The sequence below is a fragment of the Sinocyclocheilus grahami genome, unplaced genomic scaffold, assembly GCF_001515645.1.
Source record: "Sinocyclocheilus grahami isolate Dianchi unplaced genomic scaffold, SAMN03320097.WGS_v1.1 scaffold345.1, whole genome shotgun sequence".
Lineage (NCBI taxonomy): Eukaryota > Metazoa > Chordata > Actinopteri > Cypriniformes > Cyprinidae > Sinocyclocheilus > Sinocyclocheilus grahami.
The window spans coordinates 188389-212913 of record NW_015505524.1 but is presented as its reverse complement, the minus strand read 5'-3'; the positions used below and the strand labels follow the sequence as shown (position 1 = coordinate 212913).

General features: G+C 39.4%; 2 protein-coding genes across 2 annotated transcripts; both read left to right on the top strand.

Moving 5' to 3' along the window:
* The first annotated feature begins 3262 nt into the window (after positions 1-3262).
* LOC107548242 (E3 ubiquitin-protein ligase NEURL3-like) lies at positions 3263-4744 on the top strand. The gene is made up of 5 exons (XM_016228876.1): positions 3263-3376; positions 3474-3971; positions 4055-4183; positions 4304-4426; positions 4569-4744. Exons 1-5 carry the CDS (start codon positions 3373-3375, stop codon positions 4742-4744), a joined length of 930 nt encoding a protein of 309 aa, XP_016084362.1. The 5' UTR covers positions 3263-3372.
* A 2729-nt stretch (positions 4745-7473) lies between these two features.
* On the top strand, positions 7474-12106 carry LOC107548257 (E3 ubiquitin-protein ligase NEURL3-like). The gene is made up of 5 exons (XM_016228889.1): positions 7474-7542; positions 8534-8740; positions 8906-9199; positions 10773-10925; positions 11833-12106. Exons 1-5 carry the CDS (start codon positions 7524-7526, stop codon positions 12021-12023), a joined length of 864 nt encoding a protein of 287 aa, XP_016084375.1. The 5' UTR covers positions 7474-7523; the 3' UTR covers positions 12024-12106.
* Positions 12107-24525: the final 12419 nt, after the last annotated feature.

Below are 24525 nucleotides of genomic sequence, written 5' to 3'. Positions count from 1 at the left end.
ACTTGCAATGAGTCTGTTACAGCGCTGTGGAGGAATTTTGTTCCACTCATCTATACAGAATTGTTGTAATTCAGTCACATTGGAGGGTTTTCGAGCATGAACCGCCTTTTTAAGGTCATGCCACAGCATCTCAATAGGATTCAGGTCAGGACTTTGACTAGTTTATGTTCTTTTTGCTCAGCAGCGGTTTTCGTCTTGGAACTCTGCCATGCAGACCATTTTTGCCCAGTCTCTTTCTTATGGTGGACTCATGACCACTGACCTTTGCTGAGGCAAGTGAGGCCTGCAGTTGTTGTGGGGTCTTTTGTGACCTCTTGGATGAGTCGTCACTGTGCTCTTGGGGTAATTTTGGTCGGCCGGCCACTCCTGGGAAGGTTCTCCACTGTTCCATGTTTTTGCCATTTGTGAATAATGGCTCTCACTGTGGTTCGCTGGAGTCCCAAAACTTTAGAAATGGCTTTAAAACCTTTTCCAGACTGATAGATCTCAATTACTTTCTTTCTCATTTGTTTCTGAATTTCTTTGGATCTCGGCATGACGTCTAGCTTTTGAGGATCTTTTGGTCTACTTCACTTTGTCAGGCAGGTCCTATTTAAGAGATTTCTTGATTGCGAACAGGTGTGGCAGTAATCAGGCCTGGGTGTGGCTAGAGAAATTGAACTCAGGTGTGATAAACCACAGTTTTAACAGGGGGGCAAACACTTCTTCACACAGGGCCATGTAGTTTTGGATTTTGTTTTCCCTTAATAATAAAAACCTTCATTTAAAAACTGCATGTTGTGTTTACTTGTGTTATCTTTGACTAATATTTAAATTAGTTTGATGATCTGAAACATTAAAGTGTGACAAACATGCAAAAAAATAAGAAATCAGGAAGGGGGCCAACACTTTTTCACACCACTGTATATACAGTGCTGCTTGAAAGGTTGTGAACCCTTTAGAATTGTCTAAATTTCTGCATAAATATAACCCAAAAAATCATCAGATTTTCATGGAAGTCCTTAAAGTTGACAAAGACAACCCAATCAAACAAATGAGATAAAAATATATACTTTGTCATTTATTTATTCAGAAAAATTATCCAATATTACATATCTGTGAGCGGCAAAAGTATGTGAATCTCTAGGATTAGCTGTTAATAAAGATGCCATCTGTTCAGAGTTGTTTTCAATCAGTGAGATTACTATCAGGTGTCAGTGTGTGCCCGGTTTTATTTAGAGAACAGGGATCTATCAAAATTTGGTCATGTTTGTGGAACTGTATCATGGCACAAACAAATGAGATCTCTGAGGACCTCAGAAAAAGAGTTGTAGGTGCTCATCAGGCTAGAAAAGGTTTCAAAGCCATCTCTAAAGAGTTTGGATCAATCCACAGTCAGGCAGATTGTGTACAAATGGAGGAAATTCAAGACCACTGTTACCCTCCCCAGGAGTGGTCCACCAACAAAGAACACTCTAAATGCAAGACTTGTAATAGTCAGCGAGGTTTCATAGGAACCCAGGGTAACTTCTAAGCAACTGAAGGCCTTTCTCACATTGGCTGATGTTAATGTTCATGAGTCCATCATCAGGAGAATCAGTGAGATGACTATCAGGTGTCAGTGTGTGCCCGGTTTTATTTAGAGAACAGGGATCTATCAAAATTTGGTCATGTTTGTGGAACTGTATCATGGCACAAACAAATGAGATCTCTGAGGACCTCAGAAAAAGAGTTGTAGGTGCTCATCAGGCTAGAAAAGGTTTCAAAGCCATCTCTAAAGAGTTTGGATCAATCCACAGTCAGGCAGATTGTGTACAAATGGAGGAAATTCAAGACCACTGTTACCCTCCCCAGGAGTGGTCCACCAACAAAGAACACTCTAAATGCAAGACTTGTAATAGTCAGCGAGGTTTCATAGGAACCCAGGGTAACTTCTAAGCAACTGAAGGCCTTTCTCACATTGGCTGATGTTAATGTTCATGAGTCCATCATCAGGAGAACACTGAACAACCATGGTGTGCATGGCAGAGACGCAAGAATAAAGCCACTGCTCTCCAAAAAGAACATTGGTGCCCATCTGCAGTTTGCTAAAGATCATGTGGACAAGCCAGAGGAATACTGGAGAAATGTTTTGTGGATGAATGAGACCAAAATAGAACATTTTGGTTTAAATGAGAAGCATTATGTTTGGAGAAAGAAAACTGCATTCCAGCATAAGAACCTTATCCCATCTGTGAAACATGGTGGTGGTAGTATCGTGGTTTGGGCCGGTTTTGCTGCATCTTGGCCAGGATGGCTTTCATTGTCATTGATGGAACAATGAATTCTGAATTATACCAGCAAATTCTGAAGGAAAATGTCAGGACATCTGTCCAAGAACTGAGTCTCAAGAGAAAGTGGGTCATGCAGCAAGACAACGACCCCAAGCACACAAGTCATTCTACCAAAGAATGGTTAAAGAAGAACAAAGTTAATGTTTTGGAATGACCAAGTCAGAGTCCGGACCTGAATCCAAATAAAATGTTGTGGAAAGACTTGAAGCAAGCAGTTCATAGGAGGAATCCGACAAAACATCACAGAGTTGAAGAGGTTCTGTATTGAGGAATTGGGCTAAAATTCCTACAAGCTGTTGTGCAGGACTGATCAGCAGTTACAAGAAACATTTAGCTGCAGTTATTGCTGCAAAAGTGGGTCAGACCAGATACTGAAAGCAAAGATTCACATACTTTTGCCACTCACAGATATTTAACACCGGATCATTTTTCTCAATAAATAAATGACACAGTATATATTTTTGTCTCCTTTGTTTGATTGGATTCTCTTTGTCCACTTTCAGGATTTGTGTGAAAATCTAATTATGTTTTGGGTCATATTTATGCAGAAATAAAGAAAATTCTAAAGGGTTCACAAACTTTCAAGCAGCACTATATATATATATATATATATATATATATATATATATATATATATATATAATTTGAGAGTAAAATGTTATGTGATGATCTCAGCACGTTTTTATGAGATTCTCATACTCCACCTAATTTCGCAGGTAGCTCATTTCTTAGAAAAAGGAACACAAAGACATACAGCATTTGAATCAGGATTGGCTTGCCATGCAATTAAAAAAAAAAACTTGTAATGCAATTCGTTGTATGGAAAATCCAGAAACATCAGTCAGCCAGTAATTTCCCTCACTCTGCTCCACCTGCATATAAGCTCGTCCCCTTTTTCTTCTCGTAACTTCATTCAACCAGTGCAACTAGTCAAACAGGTTTTTGTGCTCGGAGGTAGGCTACTCAGAACTACTTGGACGGTAAAAGCGGGAGTCACAAATCGGTTTTAGTTGCGTTTACCATCTTGAACATCAGGACCATTTCATGAGGCAAACTAACAATGAGTGAGTATAACTGGTCAAATGAACATAAAAGTGCCTCATATACTGTAGGTTCATTGGTTTGTCAGACTCACTGTAATATTCATTTGTATCATTTTAGAGCACGATCGCATGTGTGGCAGTCGATGTCTGGGTCCAATGACTTTTAATAAGGACCTGACAGGCCAATATGTGACCCTCAGCCAAGGAGGACAACTCGCGTCCAGAGACCCCTCATCCTTTATGAACGGTTTGGCGTTTCTCAGCCGCACTGTAAAAGTGGATGAAAAGCTGTGTATACGTATTGAGGACCGCACCTCGTTGTGGGATGGAAATCTTCGTGTGGGGTTCACCAACATCTGCCCACAAAGAAACAATTTACCACCTGCCTCATTACCAGACCTCAGGGACACACGAGGATACTGTGTTGTGCCAGTGCCTGAGGACTTGTCTCAGTGCGGTGTAGAGCTTCAGTTCTGGATAAACTATGCAGACATGGTTATTGTGCAAGAGATAGGAGGGGAGAAATATTATCTCAAAGCAGAAGGACTTAACCTGAATAATCCGCTGTGGGTTTTCATTGATCTGTACGGGAGCACAAGAGCCGTCCGCCTTCTGAGTTAAGTGTTCAGTTGTCAGAACTGATACTTGAATATGTTTAAATGCATAGAATCTTTTGTAAAAATGTTGAATGTGCTGTAGGATCAAGGAGGGGCAGTCGAACATCATGCCCAGTTTGTCCTGTAGACAGTACGTCTGGCATCAACTGGCTAGCGAGAGCGGTTGAGCGACAAACATCAGAGGAAGAGCATAGCAATAACCATAAAACAGGTGAGAATGTTTTCTTAAGACACTAATATCAAAAATGAATCATCCATCAAATAACTTTCATCTTTGTAGTTTTAGTACCCTGTGTAGAGTTATCATTGACCTTGATTTCATTATACTTAGAATCCAGAAAGGTCCAGAAAACATCATCTTACTGGAAACCGAGTCTCTTTCTCGTACAGTATGCCAACCAGACGACCATAACAAGCCCCAGAGAAAGTTCAGAACTCACAAGAGTTGGTTTAGGTACTTTATCTGGCTCTTTTTAGCCTAAAATACATCACCAGCAACGACAGTTCTCTATAGTACTCATAACTTATATGTTACAATTAACACCAATTTGAAAGATTAAGAATCTTATTATATGTTTTCTGTGTTTGCTTTCTAGGCATATCTGTTCAGGGGTCAAGAGGGGTAGATCTTAACTGGACTTGGCGAGAGCTGTATCTCTTCATTTGCTCCAGATATCCTTTGGTCGACCTGGGTGTGATTGGTTTCCATTTTGCAAATTATCTGGCTCTTTTTAGCCTAAAATACATCACCAGCAACGACAGTTCTCTATAGTACTCATAACTTATATGTTACAATTAACACCAATTTGAAAGATTACTGACAGACGTGTCCTTGACCTGTAACTGCACTTGATTAGAAAGCTCTAAACCAGTTCTGTTCACAATGAGCTAAATGTTTTATTTATTTAATAATATAACATTATTATAAATATAAATAATATGTGTTTTTGGTTTATTTATTTAAGGAGGGACCATACATATTAATAACACATAACAAAAAATGTGTCAGATTTAGCCAAACTGACTAATTTGGCACCTACAATGATCAGTCACAACATTAAAACCACTGACAGGTGAAGTGAATATCATTGGTTTTATCGTTACAATGGCACCTGTCAAGGGGTGGGATATATTAGGCAGCGAGTCAAATTGAGTTCTTGAATTTCATGTGTTGGAAGCAGAAAAAATGGGCAAACTAAAAGATCCGAGTAACTTTCACAAAAGCCAAATAGTGATGGCTAGATGACTGGATCAGAGCCCCCCCCCCCCCCTGTGGGGTGTTCACGGTATGCAGTGGTATCTACCAGAACTGGTGGTAGGAAGGACAACTGGTGAACCAGTATCAGGGACATGGGTGCCCAAGGCGGGAGTTAAGGCTAACCTGTATGCTCTGATCACACAGAGCAGTAGCTCAGATAGCTGAAAAACAGGAATGGTTTGTGGAACATGACAAAGAGTTCAAAGTGTTGCCTTGGCCTCCAAATTCTTCAGATCTCAACCCGATTAAGCATCTATGGCATGTACTGGACCAAAAAAATCCAGTTGGCCCCACCTCACAACTGGCAGAATCTGCTGCTAATGTCTTGGTGCCAGGATGAATTCAGAGGTTTTGAGGAGTCCGTGCCTCGACACATCAGAGCTGTTCTGCATGGCAGCATGAGGGGGATATACAACATATTACGCAGGTGGGTTTAATGTTGTGGCTGATCGGTGTATGTGCATTGAACTTTTAATTAAAAAAATATCCCTGTCAATAGGGAGCTGATTTTCTCTTTGCTGCTGTAACAGCTTTTACTCTTCAGTAAAGGCTGCAGAGATCTGAGGCACACATTTAGACACAACAGTAGCCTATCAGTGAGGTCTGATTTTGGCAGATGCAGGTCTTGGCATCCCAAGTGTGTTCAATAGGAGTTCAGGTTTGGGTTTTTGCAGTCAAGCTCTTTCCTACCAACTTTGGTCCACCTAAAATATTTGCGTATTCATTGTGCACCTGATAGAAAAGGGTGTAGTGCACCTGTTCATTCGAACAACATATTACGCAGGTGGGTTTAATGTTGTGGCTGATCGGTGTATGTGCATTGAACTTTTAATTAAAAAAATATCCCTGTCAATAGGGAGCTGATTTTCTCTTTGCTGCTGTAACAGCTTTTACTCTTCAGTAAAGGCTGCAGAGATCTGAGGCACACATTTAGACACAACAGTAGCCTATAAGTGATGTCTGATTTTGGCAGATGGAGGTCTTGGCATCCCAAATGTGTTCAATAGGAGTTCAGGTTTGGGTTTTTGCAGTCAAGCTCTTTCCTACCAACTTTGGTCCACCTAAAATATTTGCGTATTCATTGTGCACGATTGTACACTTGGTTTTGTGCACCTGATAGAAAAGGGTGTAGCTAGCATGTTCATTCGAACAGTTTGTCTACATTCTGAGTATTTAATTAATGCGTGGTGGTTTAAAGTGCCTGCCTGAGGAAATTGACTTCGCATGATTCCTGGTAAAGTTTATTTACCAAGACAAAAAAATTGCAATCATCTGAGGAGAAACTTAAATAAAACATTAAAGTAGAAAGGCATGATCACTATTAATTAATACTAAACAATCATGCATTTTATGAGCCTTTATTCTCAACACCATGTTTTAGTTTCTTTTTTGACTAGCTTTTATGTGTTACCTGATAAAGTCTGGCTCCTTATACATAACAAATCATTTCAGAACTAACTTATTGTGAATACACCATAATGCAACATACACTTTAATCCATGGTGGACAGGACAGGAATAATTTCCTTTTAGTCATGCTTTATATATGAGGATTCTTTCTTCACTATTTGGGGTATTGACTGCACAGATTTTGCTTGTGCAATGCTTGTGTGCATTGCAATGTAAGCTTGAATAGAAAATACATTTAGATATTTAAGCTATTACAAAACAAATGGTTGTAGTTGTCATAAGATGAGTGAATGACTGGCTGAATAAGCATATTATATCATAAATATAATAACCTTGACCCAAGCACTCAAATTGAAAGTGAAATAATACTAAATACAGTATGTTGTCTGCATAGCCAAGCAGCTTTAAACCCAGCAATCAGCAAAACACAAAGCAGCCTACCCTCGATCCAGCAAATATGCTTACTTTTAGAAAACAGCTGGATGGCTCATTGAAATGGCTGCATGGCAAAAGTGAAAATTTACACTGAATTTATTGAGTTTTAGCTACTCATTGCTTGTCAAATGTAATGTTAACTGGGTTTTCTTGAATTTCAAGAAATGGTTTCTTAATTAAATGACAAAAATCAACAAAAGAAACACATGGATGACTAAATAGAAAATTCCAACTGCTGTCAATTTTCTTGCAGACGAATGGAGTCATCCTGAAGGTAACTTTCCAGGCTCCGCCCCCAATAGTCCCACCTCTATCCTCATCCTATGAGGAGAAATGTTTAGTTATAAACTACAACACCTGCACCTTAAAAAGCAACATATTCCTCATCCACTTTAACTAGAGAAACAGAGCTACTGAAGACGATAACAAGAGCTGGCTAAGAAAACAGGATGACAGAGAAGAAGAAAGGTAAGAAGATGAAAGTTGCAAATGGCAACAATATAGGCTATCTTAATGAAAAAGAAAATGTCAAGTTGAAAGAGAATTATATCGGTAGGCTATTTAAAAATGTAAATTAGTAAGTTGTGAATTAAAATTAATTAGTTTGTTTTAACCAATGTTAACCAACCTTTTTACAGTAATGTAAATTACAGTAACTAATTACAGTAATGCATACCATTTAATCGTCAATGAATAATTATTTTTTATATGATGTGTTAATAATATCTAACTATTATTTACCGTGCAATTTTGGAGTGTCCGAGGTTTATATGTGTTTATAATATTTCCGATTATATGTGTGATGTGATCTGGATGTGCTGCACAAGGAAACTTTCCGAATATACTGATTTTGACAGTGGGCTGCGGCGGCCTCTAGTGGCTAGTGTCTGAGCTGGACAGCAGGAAGTTCCATGAATCGGTTCCTTCGAACAGTCCGCTTCAAAGAATCAGCTCAATTTAGCCTGTGTAATTAAATATACAGTTATTACGTTTGGACTTTTATTAACAAGGGTATTCATTGTCATTTCATGTGTCCTAGTTCAGGTTGTTCCAGACATGATTTATGTCAATTAGAACCTGAATGTAATTTGCATTTCCATTAAACAAACACTACGAAACGCAATTTTAATCTTTTGGCTGAGATCAAAACCAACTCTATTTCATATGTGTGTAAAACGGTCATGTCGTAAATATATGTCAAATACGTCGTAGGCCGAATTTGCTCTCAGTTCATTGAGGAGTGACAGATCCATTAGATTCGTGAGTCGTTTGAACCGATTCAGCTCAAAAGAATGATTCGCGAATCAGACGCGCAGGAAAGTCCCCGTGTAATGCAACACTATTTACGCCAACTGCCGTAAAACTCCAACGAAGAAGAAGAAGATGAATCAAAACAGAGAGAGCCACGCCGCTTAAATGAATCTCTAATGCCAGATTTCTCTCTTTATTTGTCCTCCAGAGAAAGAGAAGTGCGTGTGCCACACGCCGTTGAGCCTGAAAGCGATTTCTTTCCACTCAGACGTGAAGGGTCGTCTGATAACGCTGAGTGACGGCGGCCGCCGGGTGACCAGGGACGAGTCGTCCTTCTGCCACGGGCTGACCTTTAGCGGGCGGCCGGTGGAGAGAGAGGAGAAGCTGCGCCTGCGGGTCGAGCGCTCGGACGGAGGTATTTCTTTCCACTCAGACGTGAAGGGTCGTCTGATAACGCTGAGTGACGGAGGCCGCCGGGTGACCAGGGACGAGTCGTCCTTCTGCCACGGGCTGACCTTTAGCGGGCGGCCGGTGGAGAGAGAGGAGAAGCTGCGTCTGCGGGTCGAGCGCTCGGACGGAGACTGGCACGGAGCGCTGCGGCTCGGGTTCGCTCATGTGTCACCCGAGCAGACACCTCTACCCCCTCTGGCCATCCCAGACCTGACCAACTCTCCTCTGTACGCGGCGGTGTTAGTTCCCGAGCACATCTGTCGCGCTGGCTCAGAGGTTCAGTTCTGGCTGAAGAAGAACGGCAGTGTGAGGATACGAAGCTCTGATGGCAGAACACACACGGAACCGACCACCCTGAACCCCGAGTGGCCCGTCTGGGCGATTATTGACGTCTACGGGCAGACCACGGCAGTCACGATGCTCGGTGAGGCTTCTGGTCAAGTCAAGTCAAGTCACCTTTATTTATATAGCGCTTTTAACAATACAGATTGTGACAAAGCAACTGAACAGCATTAATTAGGAAAATAGTGTCAATAATGCAAAATGACAATAGTAAACACTAATTTTCCTGTTGTCTTCTGAGCGCGCTGGCTCAGAGGTTCAGTTCTGGCTGAAGAAGAACGGCAGTGTGAGGATACGAAGCTCTGATGGCAGAACACACACGGAACCGACCACCCTGAACCCCGAGTGGCCCGTCTGGGCGATGATTGACGTCTACGGGCAGACCACGGCAGTCGCGATGCTCGGTGAGGCTTCTGGTCTGTCCTGTTGTCTTCTGAGGGGATTAAAGGGATAGCTCACCCAAAAATGAAAATGCTGTCATTATTTACTCACCCTCAAGAGTTTCTTTCTTATGTTGAACCCAAAAGAAGATATTTTGAAGAATGTGGGGCAACCAAACAGTTGACGGTAGCCATTGAGTTGCATTGTATTGAGGGGAAAAAACACCCAGAAAAAAAGAAAGTCATACAGGTTGAAACAACTTAAAGGGCAAGTAAATGATGGCATAATTATCATTTTTGGATGAACTATCCCTTTAACACACACACAGGTCTGGTTTACTATCCTTGTGGGGACTCTCTATAGATGTAATGTTTTTTTTTTTTTACTGTACAAACCGTATATTCTATCGCCCCCTACACCAACCCAACACCCAAGTAGTAATTAATAGATATAAATAATAATCTTGTGAATGTGATTGTAAAATAAATAAATCATATAAAACCAACAAAAAAATTCACTAGTATCTTAAATGTACTTGTTAACATTGACAGATCTAAAAATACATTTTGTAAACTGGTATTTTTTCTCTCAGAGATTTCATGGATCCATTGTGGCCCCAAGTTTGAAAACCCCTGACCTAAGCTACACACACACACACACACACACGTCTGGTTTGCTATCCTTGTGGGGACTCTCCATAGGCGTAATGGTTTTTCTATTGTACAGACTGTATATTCATCACCCTACACCTAAACCTACCCCTCACAGGAAACTTTCTGCATTTTTAGATTTTCAAAAAACTTAATTCTGTGTGATTTATTAGCTTGTTTACCCGTGGGGACCTCAATTTAGGTCCCCACCGTGACACGAGTCCACATGAGTCTGTGTGTAGTCAGGTTTAAGTCCCCACCAGAATAGAAAAACAGGTGTACACACACACACACACACACACACACACACAGGTCTGGTTTACTATCCTTGTGGGGACTCTCTATAGATGATATATATGTTTTTTTTTTGTTTTTTTTACTGTACAAACCGTATATTCTATCGCCCCCTACACCAACCCAACACCTAAGTAGATTTTTGTAGAATAGAACATTTTGTAAACTCGTATTTTTTCTCTCAGAGATTTCATGGATCCATTGTGGCCCCAAGTTTGAAAACCCCTGACCTAAGCTACACACAAGCGTCATCACAAATATAAGCGTAGTTATTTTTTTTTTAGTTGTCTTTGCCTAACAGTCTGTGTGATCTGTGTATTTGTGTAATAGGTTCCAAAATGAAGCGCTGGGTCTTCACCAGTCGGTCCTGTCCTGCTCACACACACATCAAACACGCTGAAGATAAAGAAACGCAGGGAAGAAAGAAGCTCGTGAGCATGCTGGAACAGAGAAACCTGAGAAACCATCACCCTGACAACACGGGTAAGAATCAGACAAGCACAAGGCAGCTATATTATGGTCTAGTATGCATAATACACACACACACACACACACACGTCTGGTTTGCTATCCTTGTGGGGACTCTCCATAGGCGTAATGGTTTTTCTATTGTACAGACTGTATATTCATCACCCTACACCTAAACCTACCCCTCACAGGAAACTTTCTGCATTTTTAGATTTTCAAAAAACTTAATTCTGTGTGATTTATTAGCTTGTTTACCCGTGGGGACCTCAATTTAGGTCGACACGAGGACACGAGTCCACATGAGTCTGTGTGTAGTCAGGTTTAAGTCCCCACCAGAATAGAAAAACAGGTGTACACACACACACACACACACACACACAGGTCTGGTTTACTATCCTTGTGGGGACTCTCTATAGATGATATATATGTTTTTTTTACTGTACAAACCGTATATTCTATCGCCCCCTACACCAACCCAACACCTAAGTAGATTTTTGTAGAATAGAACATTTTGTAAACTCGTATTTTTTCTCTCAGAGATTTCATGGATCCATTGTGGCCCCAAGTTTGAAAACCCCTGACCTAAGCTACACACAAGCGTCATCACAAATATAAGCGTAGTTATTTTTTTTTTAGTTGTCTTTGCCTAACAGTCTGTGTGATCTGTGTATTTGTGTAATAGGTTCCAAAATGAAGCGCTGGGTCTTCACCAGTCGGTCCTGTCCTGCTCACACACACATCAAACACGCTGAAGATAAAGAAACGCAGGGAAGAAAGAAGCTCGTGAGCATGCTGGAACAGAGAAACCTGAGAAACCATCACCCTGACAACACGGGTAAGAATCAGACAAGCACAAGGCAGCTATATTATGGTCTAGTATGCATAATTTCACCACCTAAACTCTTCTCTTTCCTTGCTTTAGATCATGAAGCTCCAGACTGTGAGGAGTGTGTAGTGTGTTACAGTAATGTGGCAAACTGTCGTCTGAGCTGCGGTCATAAATGTGTCTGTACTCCGTGCGCCATGAGGGTTCACATGATATTTGGGACCTGCCCTCTGTGTCGTCTGCCCTTGGGTTCCTTCCATCCATATGACCACAAGCTTCCATCCTAGTTCAGCTAATGGCCATACTGTTTGTTGAAGGTTTATTGAATGTATTTTAGTTTTAGAAGTACTGCTGTAATTACAAATCTGTCACTGCACTGTTGTATTTTTTTTTACTCCTTTATAAGTCACTTTCGATAAATGAATTCACAGAGTGATGATATATTTCTATTTGGAGTCATATTGATTATATATTTTTATATGTATATTTGTACACATGCTGAGATTCTCTAAATCTGTAATGTAAATAATGTTGTAAATATGTGCATGTCATGTAAATATGTATTTCTGTATATAAAAAAAATGTTTTACATTTTGTATTAAATACATTTTATGTAAAGTTTCTTTGACTGATTTTTTTAAAAGTCTTGCACTACTGCACTTTTCCGACAGGTGTCAGTATTGAATAAGAAAACAAACTCCTCAACAGGAAACGTTTAAGAAACTATCATTGATAGTTGTTTTTACAAACAAATTGTTTTAGGACGTTCACGTTCAGTGTTCATCTTACCGCAGTGCTGCAGAGAAAGTCTAAATTTAAAAGTGAGTGGGCTTTTCCCTCTACAATAGTAGTTGAAACAGGAAGGGTGGAGAAGAGGAGTCACTGATTTGGGCGTGAAAAATGCAGTGTGTACTAATAAGTGAAAGTGCTACATTCGGTTTAGTTGATTTCCTTGGGTTCCTTCCATCCATATGACCACAAGCTTCCATCCTAGTTCAGCTAATGGCCATACTGTTTGTTGAAGGTTTATTGAATGTATTTTAGTTTTAGAAGTACTGCTGTAATTACAAATCTGTCACTGCACTGTTGTATTTTTTTTTACTCCTTTATAAGTCACTTTCGATAAATAAAGTCACAGAGTGATGATATATTTCTATTTGGAGTCATATTGATTATATATTTTTATATGTATATTTGTACACATGCTGAGATTCTCTAAATCTGTAATGTAAATAATGTTGTAAATATGTGCATGTCATGTAAATATGTATTTATGTATATAAAAAAATGTTTTACATTTTGTATTAAATACATTTTATGTAAAGTTTCTTTGACTGATTTTTTTAAAAGTCTTGCACTACTGCACTTTTCCGACAGGTGTCAGTATTGAATAAGAAAACAAACTCCGCAACAGGAAACGTTTAAGAAACTATCATTGATAGTTGTTTTTACAAACAAATTGTTTTAGGACGTTCACGTTCAGTGTTCATCTTACCGCAGTGCTGCAGAGAAAGTCTAAATTTAAAAGTGAGTGAGCTTTTCCCTCTACAATAGTAGTTGAAACAGGAAGGGTGGAGAAGAGGAGTCACTGATTTGGGCGTGAACAATGCAGTGTGTACTAATAAGTGAAAGTGCTACATTCGGTTTAGTTGATTAGCGTTGGTGGATGCCTGTTTGATATTAAAGTCTAGATGTTAATACCATAGATTACTTAAGAGTGTAGGGAATATTGAGAAATACAGAAAAAATACTTATCTCAGGATGATGCTTATTTTGATACTACTTTTTGAAATGGTAATACATAATTAAACCAGTCAAAATAGCACCGGGGCTAGTTGTCACAGGGTTTTTGAGTTAGAATTCAAAATTTGTTGTGTTTCTGTAGCAGTGGTTTGTATATATATTTCAAACAACTAGTTCAAAATTCTCTTAAATTAGTGCGATATTTGTTAATTCTGTCCTCCAACCTAAAATTACAGAAACATATTTTTCTTTTAGCTGCTGTATTACAAGTGAACTTAAAACTAAGTTGACCTTTAGACAACAGTGAACTACATCCATTAAATTATGCCAGTTATAGGTTTATGCATTTTATTTGCAAATAAAATTTTCGCTCATTTGGTTTATACAGCATAATCTAATAACTCATGATGCACATTTGTCAGTTTGAAATGCACAAAACCAGGTTTATATATTTATCATGCAATCTATTTGTTAAACCGAACTGGATCTGGCTTATGTAGACCATGTTCATACTTTTTCAACGGATTCATTTTTCCCACAAATAACAGAGTTTTCCCTGATTCTACGGTATTTAAATAAATACATTTAGAAAATGTGATAAATCAAATTAATGCAAATGGTTAATAACATTGTATTGAGTTCAGATTGGAACAGGTTAAATGATTAAATATTAAATGCACAGTCAAATGCAGATCTTTGGTGTTGTTTTTCCTTGTATCACTTGTATCTACAGTGGACAACAAGTCCAATGAGTTGCCCATCAGCATTAAATCATATACCAGTTAAACTCCAGAAACTAAGTTATAAGGGTGGGGAAATCATAAAAATAGGTGGAGGAGAGAGGCGGAGTGAGTGGGACGTGACCTTTGGTTGTTGATCTCGGTGTCTGACTGTTAAATATTTATTTTGGATGGCAGAACAGAGCCCAAGGAAGACAAAAAGAATGAGGGAGGGTTTAGTAAGCCACTGAGTCAAAGCAGAGTGCCTCAGTACAGGGAGAGGCATAGAGAATGACACACAGAGAGCTGAAGATTGCAGCTCAGTTGGATGAAGAAAACAAACATCCTCTTCAACAGCAGATGTGCAGCATGGTAAGTGTCCTTGGGTCACTATAAAACTACCTCTAGTACTTCTGTATGTCTTACAGTACATAATGTACACTACTATTCAAAAGTTTGGAATCACTATATAATGGTGAAATGTTTGTTTGATCGTTTAATTCACCAAGCATGCATAAAATTGATCAAAATTACTATGTATATAATTTTATGCATTGATCAAAATGACAAATTACATTGAACTGTAACAAAATTTTGTCTAAAACTTTAGTCAGTCAAAACAATTTTGAGGTTAATTTATACATTTGCCTGTGCCAGATGTGTCTTTTTCTGAAAAGTCTTCTCTTGACTGTTGCAAATGAAGCTGGTGTTTTTGGTTTGTACTGTTCAATGAAGCGTCCAGCTGAGCACCAGTGGAGTCTGTTCCTCAAAATAAAGACCCTGATGTACTCCCCATCTTCTTGTTGTGCATCTGAGCCATCTATAAGCTGATTAGATTCAGTTTGCTTTCTTTTTCAAGACAGTCATGTAACAGCCTTCATCTTTCAAAAGAACAGTAAGATGAAAAAACATGTTGTTTGGCCATTTAAAAAACAAAAACAAAATCTTACTAGAAAGCGTACAGTGACCTGCAAGAAATACAAGTGTAATAATACTTCATCACCTAAAAAAGGAGTTCTTTAAGCAGCGAAATCAGTTTTATGTGATAATAATAAAAAAAGGTTCCCTTTCAAGGGAACTTCGAACTGCGTCCTCTAGGGGTCGCTATGGGGAACGCCTCGTTGTGACACGTGTCTGAAGCATACATTGTTTGTACTGTTCAATGAAGCGTCCAGCTGAGCACCAGTGGAGTCTGTTCCTCAAAATAAAGACCCTGATGTACTCCCCATCTTCTTGTTGTGCATCTGAGCCATCTATAAGCTGATTAGATTCAGTTTGCTTTCTTTTTCAAGACAGTCATGTAACAGCCTTCATCTTTCAAAAGAACAGTAAGATGAAAAAACATGTTGTTTGGCCATTTAAAAAACAAAAACAAAATCTTACTAGAAAGCGTACAGTGACCTGCAAGAAATACAAGTGTAATAATACTTCATCACCTAAAAAAGGAGTTCTTTAAGCAGCGAAATCAGTTTTATGTGATAATAATAAAAAAAGGTTCCCTTTCAAGGGAACTTCGAACTGCGTCCTCTAGGGGTCGCTATGGGGAACGCCTCGTTGTGACACGTGTCTGAAGCATACATTGAAAAACACCAACAACACGTTGGCCGGCGACAGCCATGACGTCACAACCGGTGCTTCCCGCGATTCAGGACCCGCCGCTACTGAGGCACGGAGGAGAATGAGCTCGGGGGGATCGCAGGTGGATCTGGCCGATGAGTTTAAAGAGGGGGTTTCCCTCTCGCGATCGTCGGCTGTGGATGAGAGTGAACCGCTGGAGGATGATGTTATTTCATTAACATTCTTTTGCCTTTCTCCTGATGAGGTAGCTGAGTTGCGCCGCACCACGGATCTCGCTCTCCGTGCTACTAAGCAGGCCGCCTCTGCTATGGGCAGGTCCATGGCTGCTATGGTAGTGACGGAGAGACATCTGTGGGTGAACCTGGCAGATATCGGGAAGAAAGAGAGGGGCTTTCTTCTCGATGCTCCGGTTTTGCCTTCCGAACTTTTTGGTACCTCCGTTGAGATGTGATCGAGAAGTTCAGGGAGGCGAAGGCGCGCTCAGCGGCCTTCAAATCCTTTATTCCACGAAGGTCCAGGTCTGAGCCCGAACGACCCAAGGGTCCTGGCCGTCTCGGTTCGAGGATCAGAGACGGGCACAGAAGGCTAGTGTCGCGGCTCACGCTCCTCCCCCACCTGCGGGTAGGGGTAGGAGGAATTGCGGGTCAAAGGGAGGTAGGCAAGACCTAAGGGATGTGATCCAGACAGGGCGTCAGCGCTTTTGTCCGGATCAGAGTGATACTTGAGTATCCACTCATTTCCTTCAGGGGTTTTACATCTGCCCTTATCTTCCCCTTCCTAATTCCCCTGTAACCACCATCTCTCCACCTGACCGAGGTTTGGTGGGAACTTCCTGCTTTACAGTCTCCTATACTGGACCTATGATGTTTTGGTTGGTTCTATGCAGTGTTGCAGTGTTTGCAGTGTTTTCCGGGACCTGTGTGTTTCTTTCCTTTTCTAGGGTAGGTCCTCGGTGAGCACCCCCTCTGTTGAATTCAGAAACTGGGTGCTCGACTTGCAGTGTTTACTTCACTCGTCGATATGATGTCCAGCCGGTATGATAGCCTGGTTTCGGCTTCATGCTTCCTGGATCATGCGGGAGCCTTCCTGATCATCAGGCCCCCGGCACGGCACTGCATAATTTCCTGGACGTTCGGGCTGGGCTTATGCTTTCAGGATGCCCTGTCTGGTATACCATATCTAGGTTGCCCTGAGGGGGTCTTGCTGAGGCATCGAGCGGAAAGTATAGGTGGCATTTGCGAGAACCTTCTTGTGTAATGCTGTCTCAGGCAGTGCTCCCCTCGCCTTAGAGGGTTGTATTTGAGCTTGCCTCTCCCGTTTGGCTCAGTACTTCCGGGTATCTGTGAACAGATGCTTGGAAAACTCTTAAATCCATACTATGGTAAGTGCACACCTTAAGCTTTGCGCACTTTCTAAAATCCACATAGGGGTAAGTGTGCACGTTATTGATTCTAGGCTCTTGGTCGTATTCCCTTAAAGGAATCTACTCCTGATTCCAAGCCTTGAGCTCTTCTCCGGGCCCAGGAGTTCTGGCCCTAACAGGTACGTTTTTGGGGTATGTAGCCTAGGCCTTTGGCCGTAGGGAATAATGCCACTGACAGCCGTCTTAACGTCCCAGGGGCAACTCCCATGGCTATGGTAGAGTTGGTACTTAGTGCTCGCCATGGTTCTGGCATACACTTCCCTCAGCATGGTGGCGTGGGTATACCATTCGCCATAGTGACCCCTAGAGGACGCAGTTCGAAGTTCCCTTGAAAGGGAACGTCTCAGGTTACATATGTGACCATGGCTCCCTGAGTAGGGAACGCGATACTGCATCCTCTAGGTTTCTTGCCATGCTTCGGACGCAAGTTTCAGACGAAGAAGTGGATGATGTATTCTCCCGGCGCCTATTTATACTATAGTCGCACCAGTAGTGACATCATGGTTGTCGCCGGCCAACGTGTTGTTGGTGTTTTTCAGTGTATGCTTCAGACACGGGTCACGACGAGGCATCCCCCATAGCGACCCCTAGAGGACGCAGTGTCTCGTTCCCTACTCAGGGAACCATGGTTACATACGTAACCTGAGACGTTTTCAAGTACCGAATCAGCACATTATTATTATAAAAAAAATGTTTGTATGATAATGTAAGAGGATTTCCTAGTTGACTTGAGTAATAGCTGCTAAAAAATGGGCTTTACCATCTCAGGGAAAAAATAAAAATTTTAATATGGCAATTTAAACTTTTTGAATAGTAATGTATTTACAATAATTGACCATCTTGAATGACTCACCTCATCTTGAATCACATTTTTGTGACCCAGTCGGCCGTTCATTACATATTATTGGGAGATTCCCGAGATATGAGGAAAGAAAGGTGGTTTAGGTCAATAAGGATGAATAATCTCGTCAAACCACCTTTACCTGGAATAAAACTGTGATAAAGATTTCTTCAGATGTGTGCAGTACATTTTTTTTTATAATGTTTTATCTAATAGATCACTGGACAAAAACTACTTAAAGAATTATAGCCAACAAGTTCTCAGGATTCTCAGGAAGCGGCACTGTCTTTTTGCAGTTTGACCTCAATATTATAGTTAACCTCAACTCTATCCTCGGTTTTTCAAAACTAGCAATAGTTGGTCAGTGCTGGTCTAAACAGTATAGACTTTATTTTTTTACACTCACTGTGTACACTCATATTTACACTCACTGGTCACTTTATTAAAGGGGACATCGGATGCCCATTTTCCACAAGTAGGTATGATTCTTTAGGGTCTTCATGAAATGTCTGCTGGGGATTTAAAAAAGAGTGAATGGATTTTTCTCATTGTAGTATGGTCGTGTCCACACACTGCTAAGACACATTTATATGCAAACACCATTGCATCTGAAGTCCCCTTATGCTGTGTTGAAAACCCTATAGCACCTTTGGTGTTCCTGGTCAAAAATTACCGGCCTTTTAAAAAAATGCTTGTAAATCTCTTGTTATGCACCAAAAATTAGATTAAATCATTTTGTCAACTTGTTTTCTTTCAATTAGGACAGGTTTTGTAAATGTATTTTGTAGCTGATTAATTGTAGGCCTCATTGATCTGAGCCTCAATGATCTGATGGTAATGTTCATCTGTGTGAAAAAGAAAGCCTGTAATACTCAAAATAGTTACCGTATAGCACAAATATGCATGTATCCATGCACGCACAAGTCCAAGGCCTTTATGTTTGCAAGCTCAACAATTCTGTGTTTTTCTGTCAATATGGGGTGCTGTGTGTACATTAATGAGGAAAAAAAAAATTAACCTAAATGATTTTAGCAAATGGCTGCAATATAACAAAGAGTGAAAAATTTAAGGGGGTCTGAATACTTTCCGTACCCACTGTACATATCTGAACATGATGAACATGTTCCTGAACTCTGTTTCTCTTATTTTTGATCTCCCCCATTCATTTTCAATGGATGGTCATTTTTGGCCAATATAAACTTAGATCAGTGAGACCTACTATCAATAAGTTTCAAAAATAAATACAAAACCTGTACTAATTGGGAGAAAACAAGCTGACATAAAGATTAAATCTAATATTTGATGATAATATTGCAAGGTGGGGAAACAAAATCCAAAAAAAGGGAAGTTGTTATACATTGTGTGAGCAAAGTCAGTATGTTTTAGCCCAATGCGATAATATTAACTAGCATTTTCGGGAAAAAGAAAATCCTCTCCGGGTCAAAATGACCCGAACGCCACCAGAGGGTTAGGTACACCTGTTCAACTGCCCGTTAACAAAAATTCAGCCAATTACATGGCAGCAACTCAGTGCATTTAGGCAAGTAGACAATAAGGTCAAGATGATCTGCTGAAGAGCATCAGAATTGGGAAGAAAGGTGATTTAAGTGATTTTGAATGTGCCGTGGTTGTTGGTGCCAGACGGGCTGGTCTGAGTATTTCAGAAACAAGCTGATCTACTGGGATTTTCACTCACAACCATCTCTAGGGATTACAGAGAATGATCAGTTGAAAATGCCTTGTTGATGCCAGAGGTCAGAGGAGAATGGCCAGACTGGTTCTGAGCTTATAGAAAGGCAACAGTAACTCAAATAACCACTCGTTACAATCGAAATAAGCAGAAGAACATCTTTGAATACAAAACGTGTCAAACCTTGAAGCAGATGGGCATGGGCTACAGCAGCAGAAGACCACACCGAGTGGCACTCCTCTCAGCTAAGAACAGGAAACTGAGGCTACAATACAAGGCTGCCTGGTCTAATGAGTCTTGATTTCTACTGCGACATTTAGATGATATAGGGTCAGAAAATGGCCCCCACCAAATATCAATCCAATAGTGCACCTTTGGGGATGTGGTGGAATGGGAGATTTGCATCATGCATGTGCAACCGACAAATCTGCAGAAACGTCTTTAAAAAAAAAAAAACTTTCAGTAGACAAACACTATATAAAAACACTATTAAAAGTTATAAGATGTGAAAAATACATGGCCCTGTATCTTTATACAGTGCATACCATTAGTCTGTCAATGTCACAGCATTGATTTTGCCCGTATGACATTCAATTTGGCATCTAACCTGACTAAGGTCTATTGCTAGTGGAATTTTTTACAAAAATGGAATTGTTCAACAAAATAAAAATTGTCATTATTTACTCTCCCTCAGAAGTCAATGAAGAACAGACTGAAATTTAAGTTACTGATCACCTTACATTTTTAACCACTGCGGACAGTCATTGAGTCAGTGATTTGTACTCTAGAATCCTGTCAATATTCATGAACGAATTGTTCAGCCTGGTTTTGTGAAATATTTTAAAATTCATTAAATTCATTGAAAATATCTGACTCATTCGTGAATCAAACATCACCACTTCAAGGAAAACAGGTGGATGCCAAGATCGAGTGCCTCATCTTTGCCGGTCAGCCCAGTAGTTTAAGTATCCTTTAATTTAATGGACATAAGGACCTCTAAACCTCATTGCCTGTGGAAGTAGTCAGAATGTGTGCTGTGTTATTTGAATGTGACATCTCATGCTCCAGCAGAGGGCACATCTCCAATTCAACAGACATGGGTTGCTTTGCTACTGACAGTATGACTGGACCGAAGGAAGCAAGTTGTGATCGGTTGAATGACAGGTAGAGCAGTTATGAAGAAATGAGATGATAATAGGTCAGAGACAGAGAAAAAGAGTATCTGTCCTCCAATGAACAATGAACTGATGTATTTGCAGATCAAACAGGCCGTCTGTGTGTGTGGGAAGGGAAATGCACTCATTTGTTCTTTTGATTTGAACACACAAGAGGGTGTTTCTCCTCAGCCTGCATGGGACTGTCTATTATTTCCAGCTGTGCATGTGTGTGTGTGAGCATGGGATGGAAACTATTACGGAGCTTTGGACTCTTTAGGCACAGAGAGTTTCATGTATGATCCTGGCAATGGTGTATTACACACAGCCAGAGTAACACACACACACACACACACACACACACAAAGGCTGAGTCACAGAATCACAGTACATTGCAAACGCCCTCCCAGCAGAACTGGCTGTAATCCTTTCCCTCTCTGCTTCTTTCTGTGCTTCTCATTCCAGAGAAAAGTCTCCTCACGGTAAATACCCGTCTCGCAGTTCTCTTCAAACTTCATGACTCTCTTTTACACAACTGTATGCTTCTGTTTTTCTGGTCTCTTTCATGTTGGTTTTTGAAGGTGATTTTGAACATGAAACAATTTTTTTTTTTTTTTGCTGTAACATTAGTGGAGATGCATGCTGGGGCTCAGACTGTGATGATTTACTTGTTTACTTTCAGGGTGTGAAATGACAAATGCAAATGCTTTGTGTACAGTGGCTGGTAATTTCACTTATTAACATAACGTAACGTATAAGACATCTTGGATTAATGCTAAAGTGGACTAAAAACAGATCCAAGTCCACTTTCAGTGCTAGTGTGAATGCAAAGAGAACTGACTTTTTATTTATGGTTCTTGGGGCTCTGGTTCTGTTTTCGTCTTTACATGTTCGTCCAGCTAATATAATATAGTTATTTGAAACTAAAATAATAATAATGGCATTCAATACAAAATCTGACATTAACCAGCTGCTGTGTTTGATGAGCAAAAAAAGTTTCTCACCTTATTTATTTGGAGTACCTAAAGAAAGCATCCAGTGCTCTTACAGTTGTAATGTTATCATTTGCTGTCAGAGGTATGTTGTGCTCTGAAATGCTGCTGTTGAGCCTGATCTGCTAGATTCCTGTCAAGCAGTGTTTTCCATGTGCCTGGTTGACAACACTCATTTATTCTTACAGTAGACACAGTCAGTCAGTAGTAGGGAAAACAAATTTACCAATTTATTTTAGGAAAATGACAAGAAATGTTCAATATTTATTTTCCTTCTTTTCATTTTTAAATTGTTTGTGTGTGTGTGTACTGCTTCAAAGTTCAGAACAGATTTTTTTGCCACTAAATTGGAAACTCTTTCAATTCAAGAAAGTCAGTGACAGAATGATAAAAGATGCAGGTAGAACAGGCTGCATGGATGGGCAGGGAGTTTTTGCCCAGAACAGAACCATTCCGCCAATCCAAACTGTGTGTCAATCATTTTGACGGCAGTGGTCCTGACAGAACTATTAAAAATCATATTCATAAATTGAAATATATATATTTAGATGACAAACTGAAATAAAGTTAAACGTTACTCAAACTGATAAAACTAAATCCAAAATGTACTAGAAAATGTACTAGTAATTTTCTGCCAGGGCATTATCCATTAATTTGATTGACATTGCAGTGCAACATTCAAAAACACTGATGAAGCATCTGTTAAAAAAGCAATATGGAAAAATCTTCCATATTCTATAAATCTATAAAAATCTATAAATCTTCATATTTATAAAGTACACAGTGCCTTATTTTAATGGATTTTTTAGAGTGTAAATAGATTTACAAAAATAAAAACACATAACAATTTTTAATATTAAATATTCACATAAAATTAAAACTAAAAACATGAAAACAGAAGCAAAATGAAAATATTAATTAATACTATAATAGTACATAAATAATACCAAAATAACACTGAATGGAACGCTGCACTTTAATTTAGCCAGAGATGACTGTGCTGTTTTATGAAGATAATTCATGATATAATTACCATTTATAATAAGTCATCTATTGAAAAGTACATGGTTTATTGGAAGTGCAAGGATTATTTTTAAACCAAATATTTTACTTTTTCCTCTTTTTTAGATTTATTTTTGGCATTTTTTGCCTTAGTAGAATAGTTGACAGATTAGACAGACAATTAAGTGGGAGAGAGAATCATGGGATTGGAACGGACTAGAGCTGGGATTTGATCTCTTGTCACAGACAACATTTTTGATGCATGCGCTATTGTTGTTTCATTGACAAGCATTTGTTTCACTGGATAGATCTGAGGCTGCTTGGATCTGATAGATGGTACAGGCTGGATTTCTTGCTCTTTTGTTTTGTATCTTGCACATTTTATTTACAGTTCTCATCTGTGTTCCAGAACATTCAAATGTTGAGGTCACAAACTCTGCATCCCTATAAAATCAATATTTTATTGAGTATTATAGATCAGATATATTACAGTGCAGTCTGGGTCTTGTCGAGTAAATATTTACTAATGTGGTGAACCTAGTTTCCTCACGGCAGTCATGCTGTGATTCAGCAGTGGTTAGCTGTCATTTGTATCTTGCACATTTTATTTACAGTTCTCATCTGTGTTCCAGAACATTCAAATGTTGAGGTCACAAACTCTGCATCCCTATAAAATCAATATTTTATTGAGTATTATAGATCAGATATATTACAGTGCAGTCTGGGTCTTGTCAAGAGTAAATATTTACTATTGTGGTGAACCTAGTTTCCTCACGGCAGTCATGCTGTGAGTCAGCAGTGGTTAGCTGTCGTTCACAGTATCCCTTGAGCCGCTGGTTACATTTTGTCAGGACTGGAGCAACATGTTTATGCTATAATTTACTGTATAATTACTTTGATAAATCATACAGTAGCTATTTCAGTGTTTTCATTAGAGCAATGGATTTCCGCTTGGTTTTAAATAGGGGTTTAAAACCTTTTTTTAGGCCAAGGAACCCATTTAGTTGCTCAGAAATGCAGTAAAAACAGCAATACCGTGAAATATTATTACAATTTAAAATGTTTTCTATTTGAATATATTTTAAAATGTAATTTATTCCTGTGATCAAAGCTGAATTTTCAGCATCATTACTCCAGTCTTCAGTGTCACATGATCCTTCAGAAATCATTCTAATATGCTCTTTTGATGCTCAAGAAACAATTCTTATTATTATCAGTGTTGAAAACAGTTGTGCTGCTTCATATTTTTTGTGGAAACGGTGATGAACAGCATTTCTTCAAAACATACATCTTTTGTAACATTATAAAAGTCTTTGCTGTCACTTTTGACCAATTTATTTGACCCTTGCTGAATAAAAGTATTTATAAAAAAATCTTAGAGACCGCAAACTTTTGAATGGTAGTGTATATGATATAACATTGCTAAGCCATTTATATAATCATTATTGATGTACAAAGCCATTACCTTTATTTAATGCACATTTAATTTTACTTAATACAATTAAATGTGGGAGCGACTGTGCAACATTTAGCTAAACTTTATAGCTTCAGTTGAAGTTAACGCAGTATTGAAAAATTTTCACAAAAATGTGTTAAAGATCAAAAACTGGCAACCCTCCTGCAGTAAAGACCCCTGCTTTAAAGAAA

Bases quoted from the DNA above. Each gene is read 5' to 3' on its own strand.
- LOC107548242 (XM_016228876.1), top strand. The intron at 4,184-4,303 runs GTGAGAATGTTT...CATTATACTTAG, and splicing joins TAGCAATAACCATAAAACAG to AATCCAGAAAGGTCCAGAAA. The intron at 4,427-4,568 runs GTACTTTATCTG...TTTGCTTTCTAG, and splicing joins ACTCACAAGAGTTGGTTTAG to GCATATCTGTTCAGGGGTCA.
- LOC107548257 (XM_016228889.1), top strand. The intron at 8,741-8,905 runs GTATTTCTTTCC...GCTCGGACGGAG, and splicing joins GGTCGAGCGCTCGGACGGAG to ACTGGCACGGAGCGCTGCGG. The intron at 10,926-11,832 runs GTAAGAATCAGA...TCCTTGCTTTAG, and splicing joins CCATCACCCTGACAACACGG to ATCATGAAGCTCCAGACTGT.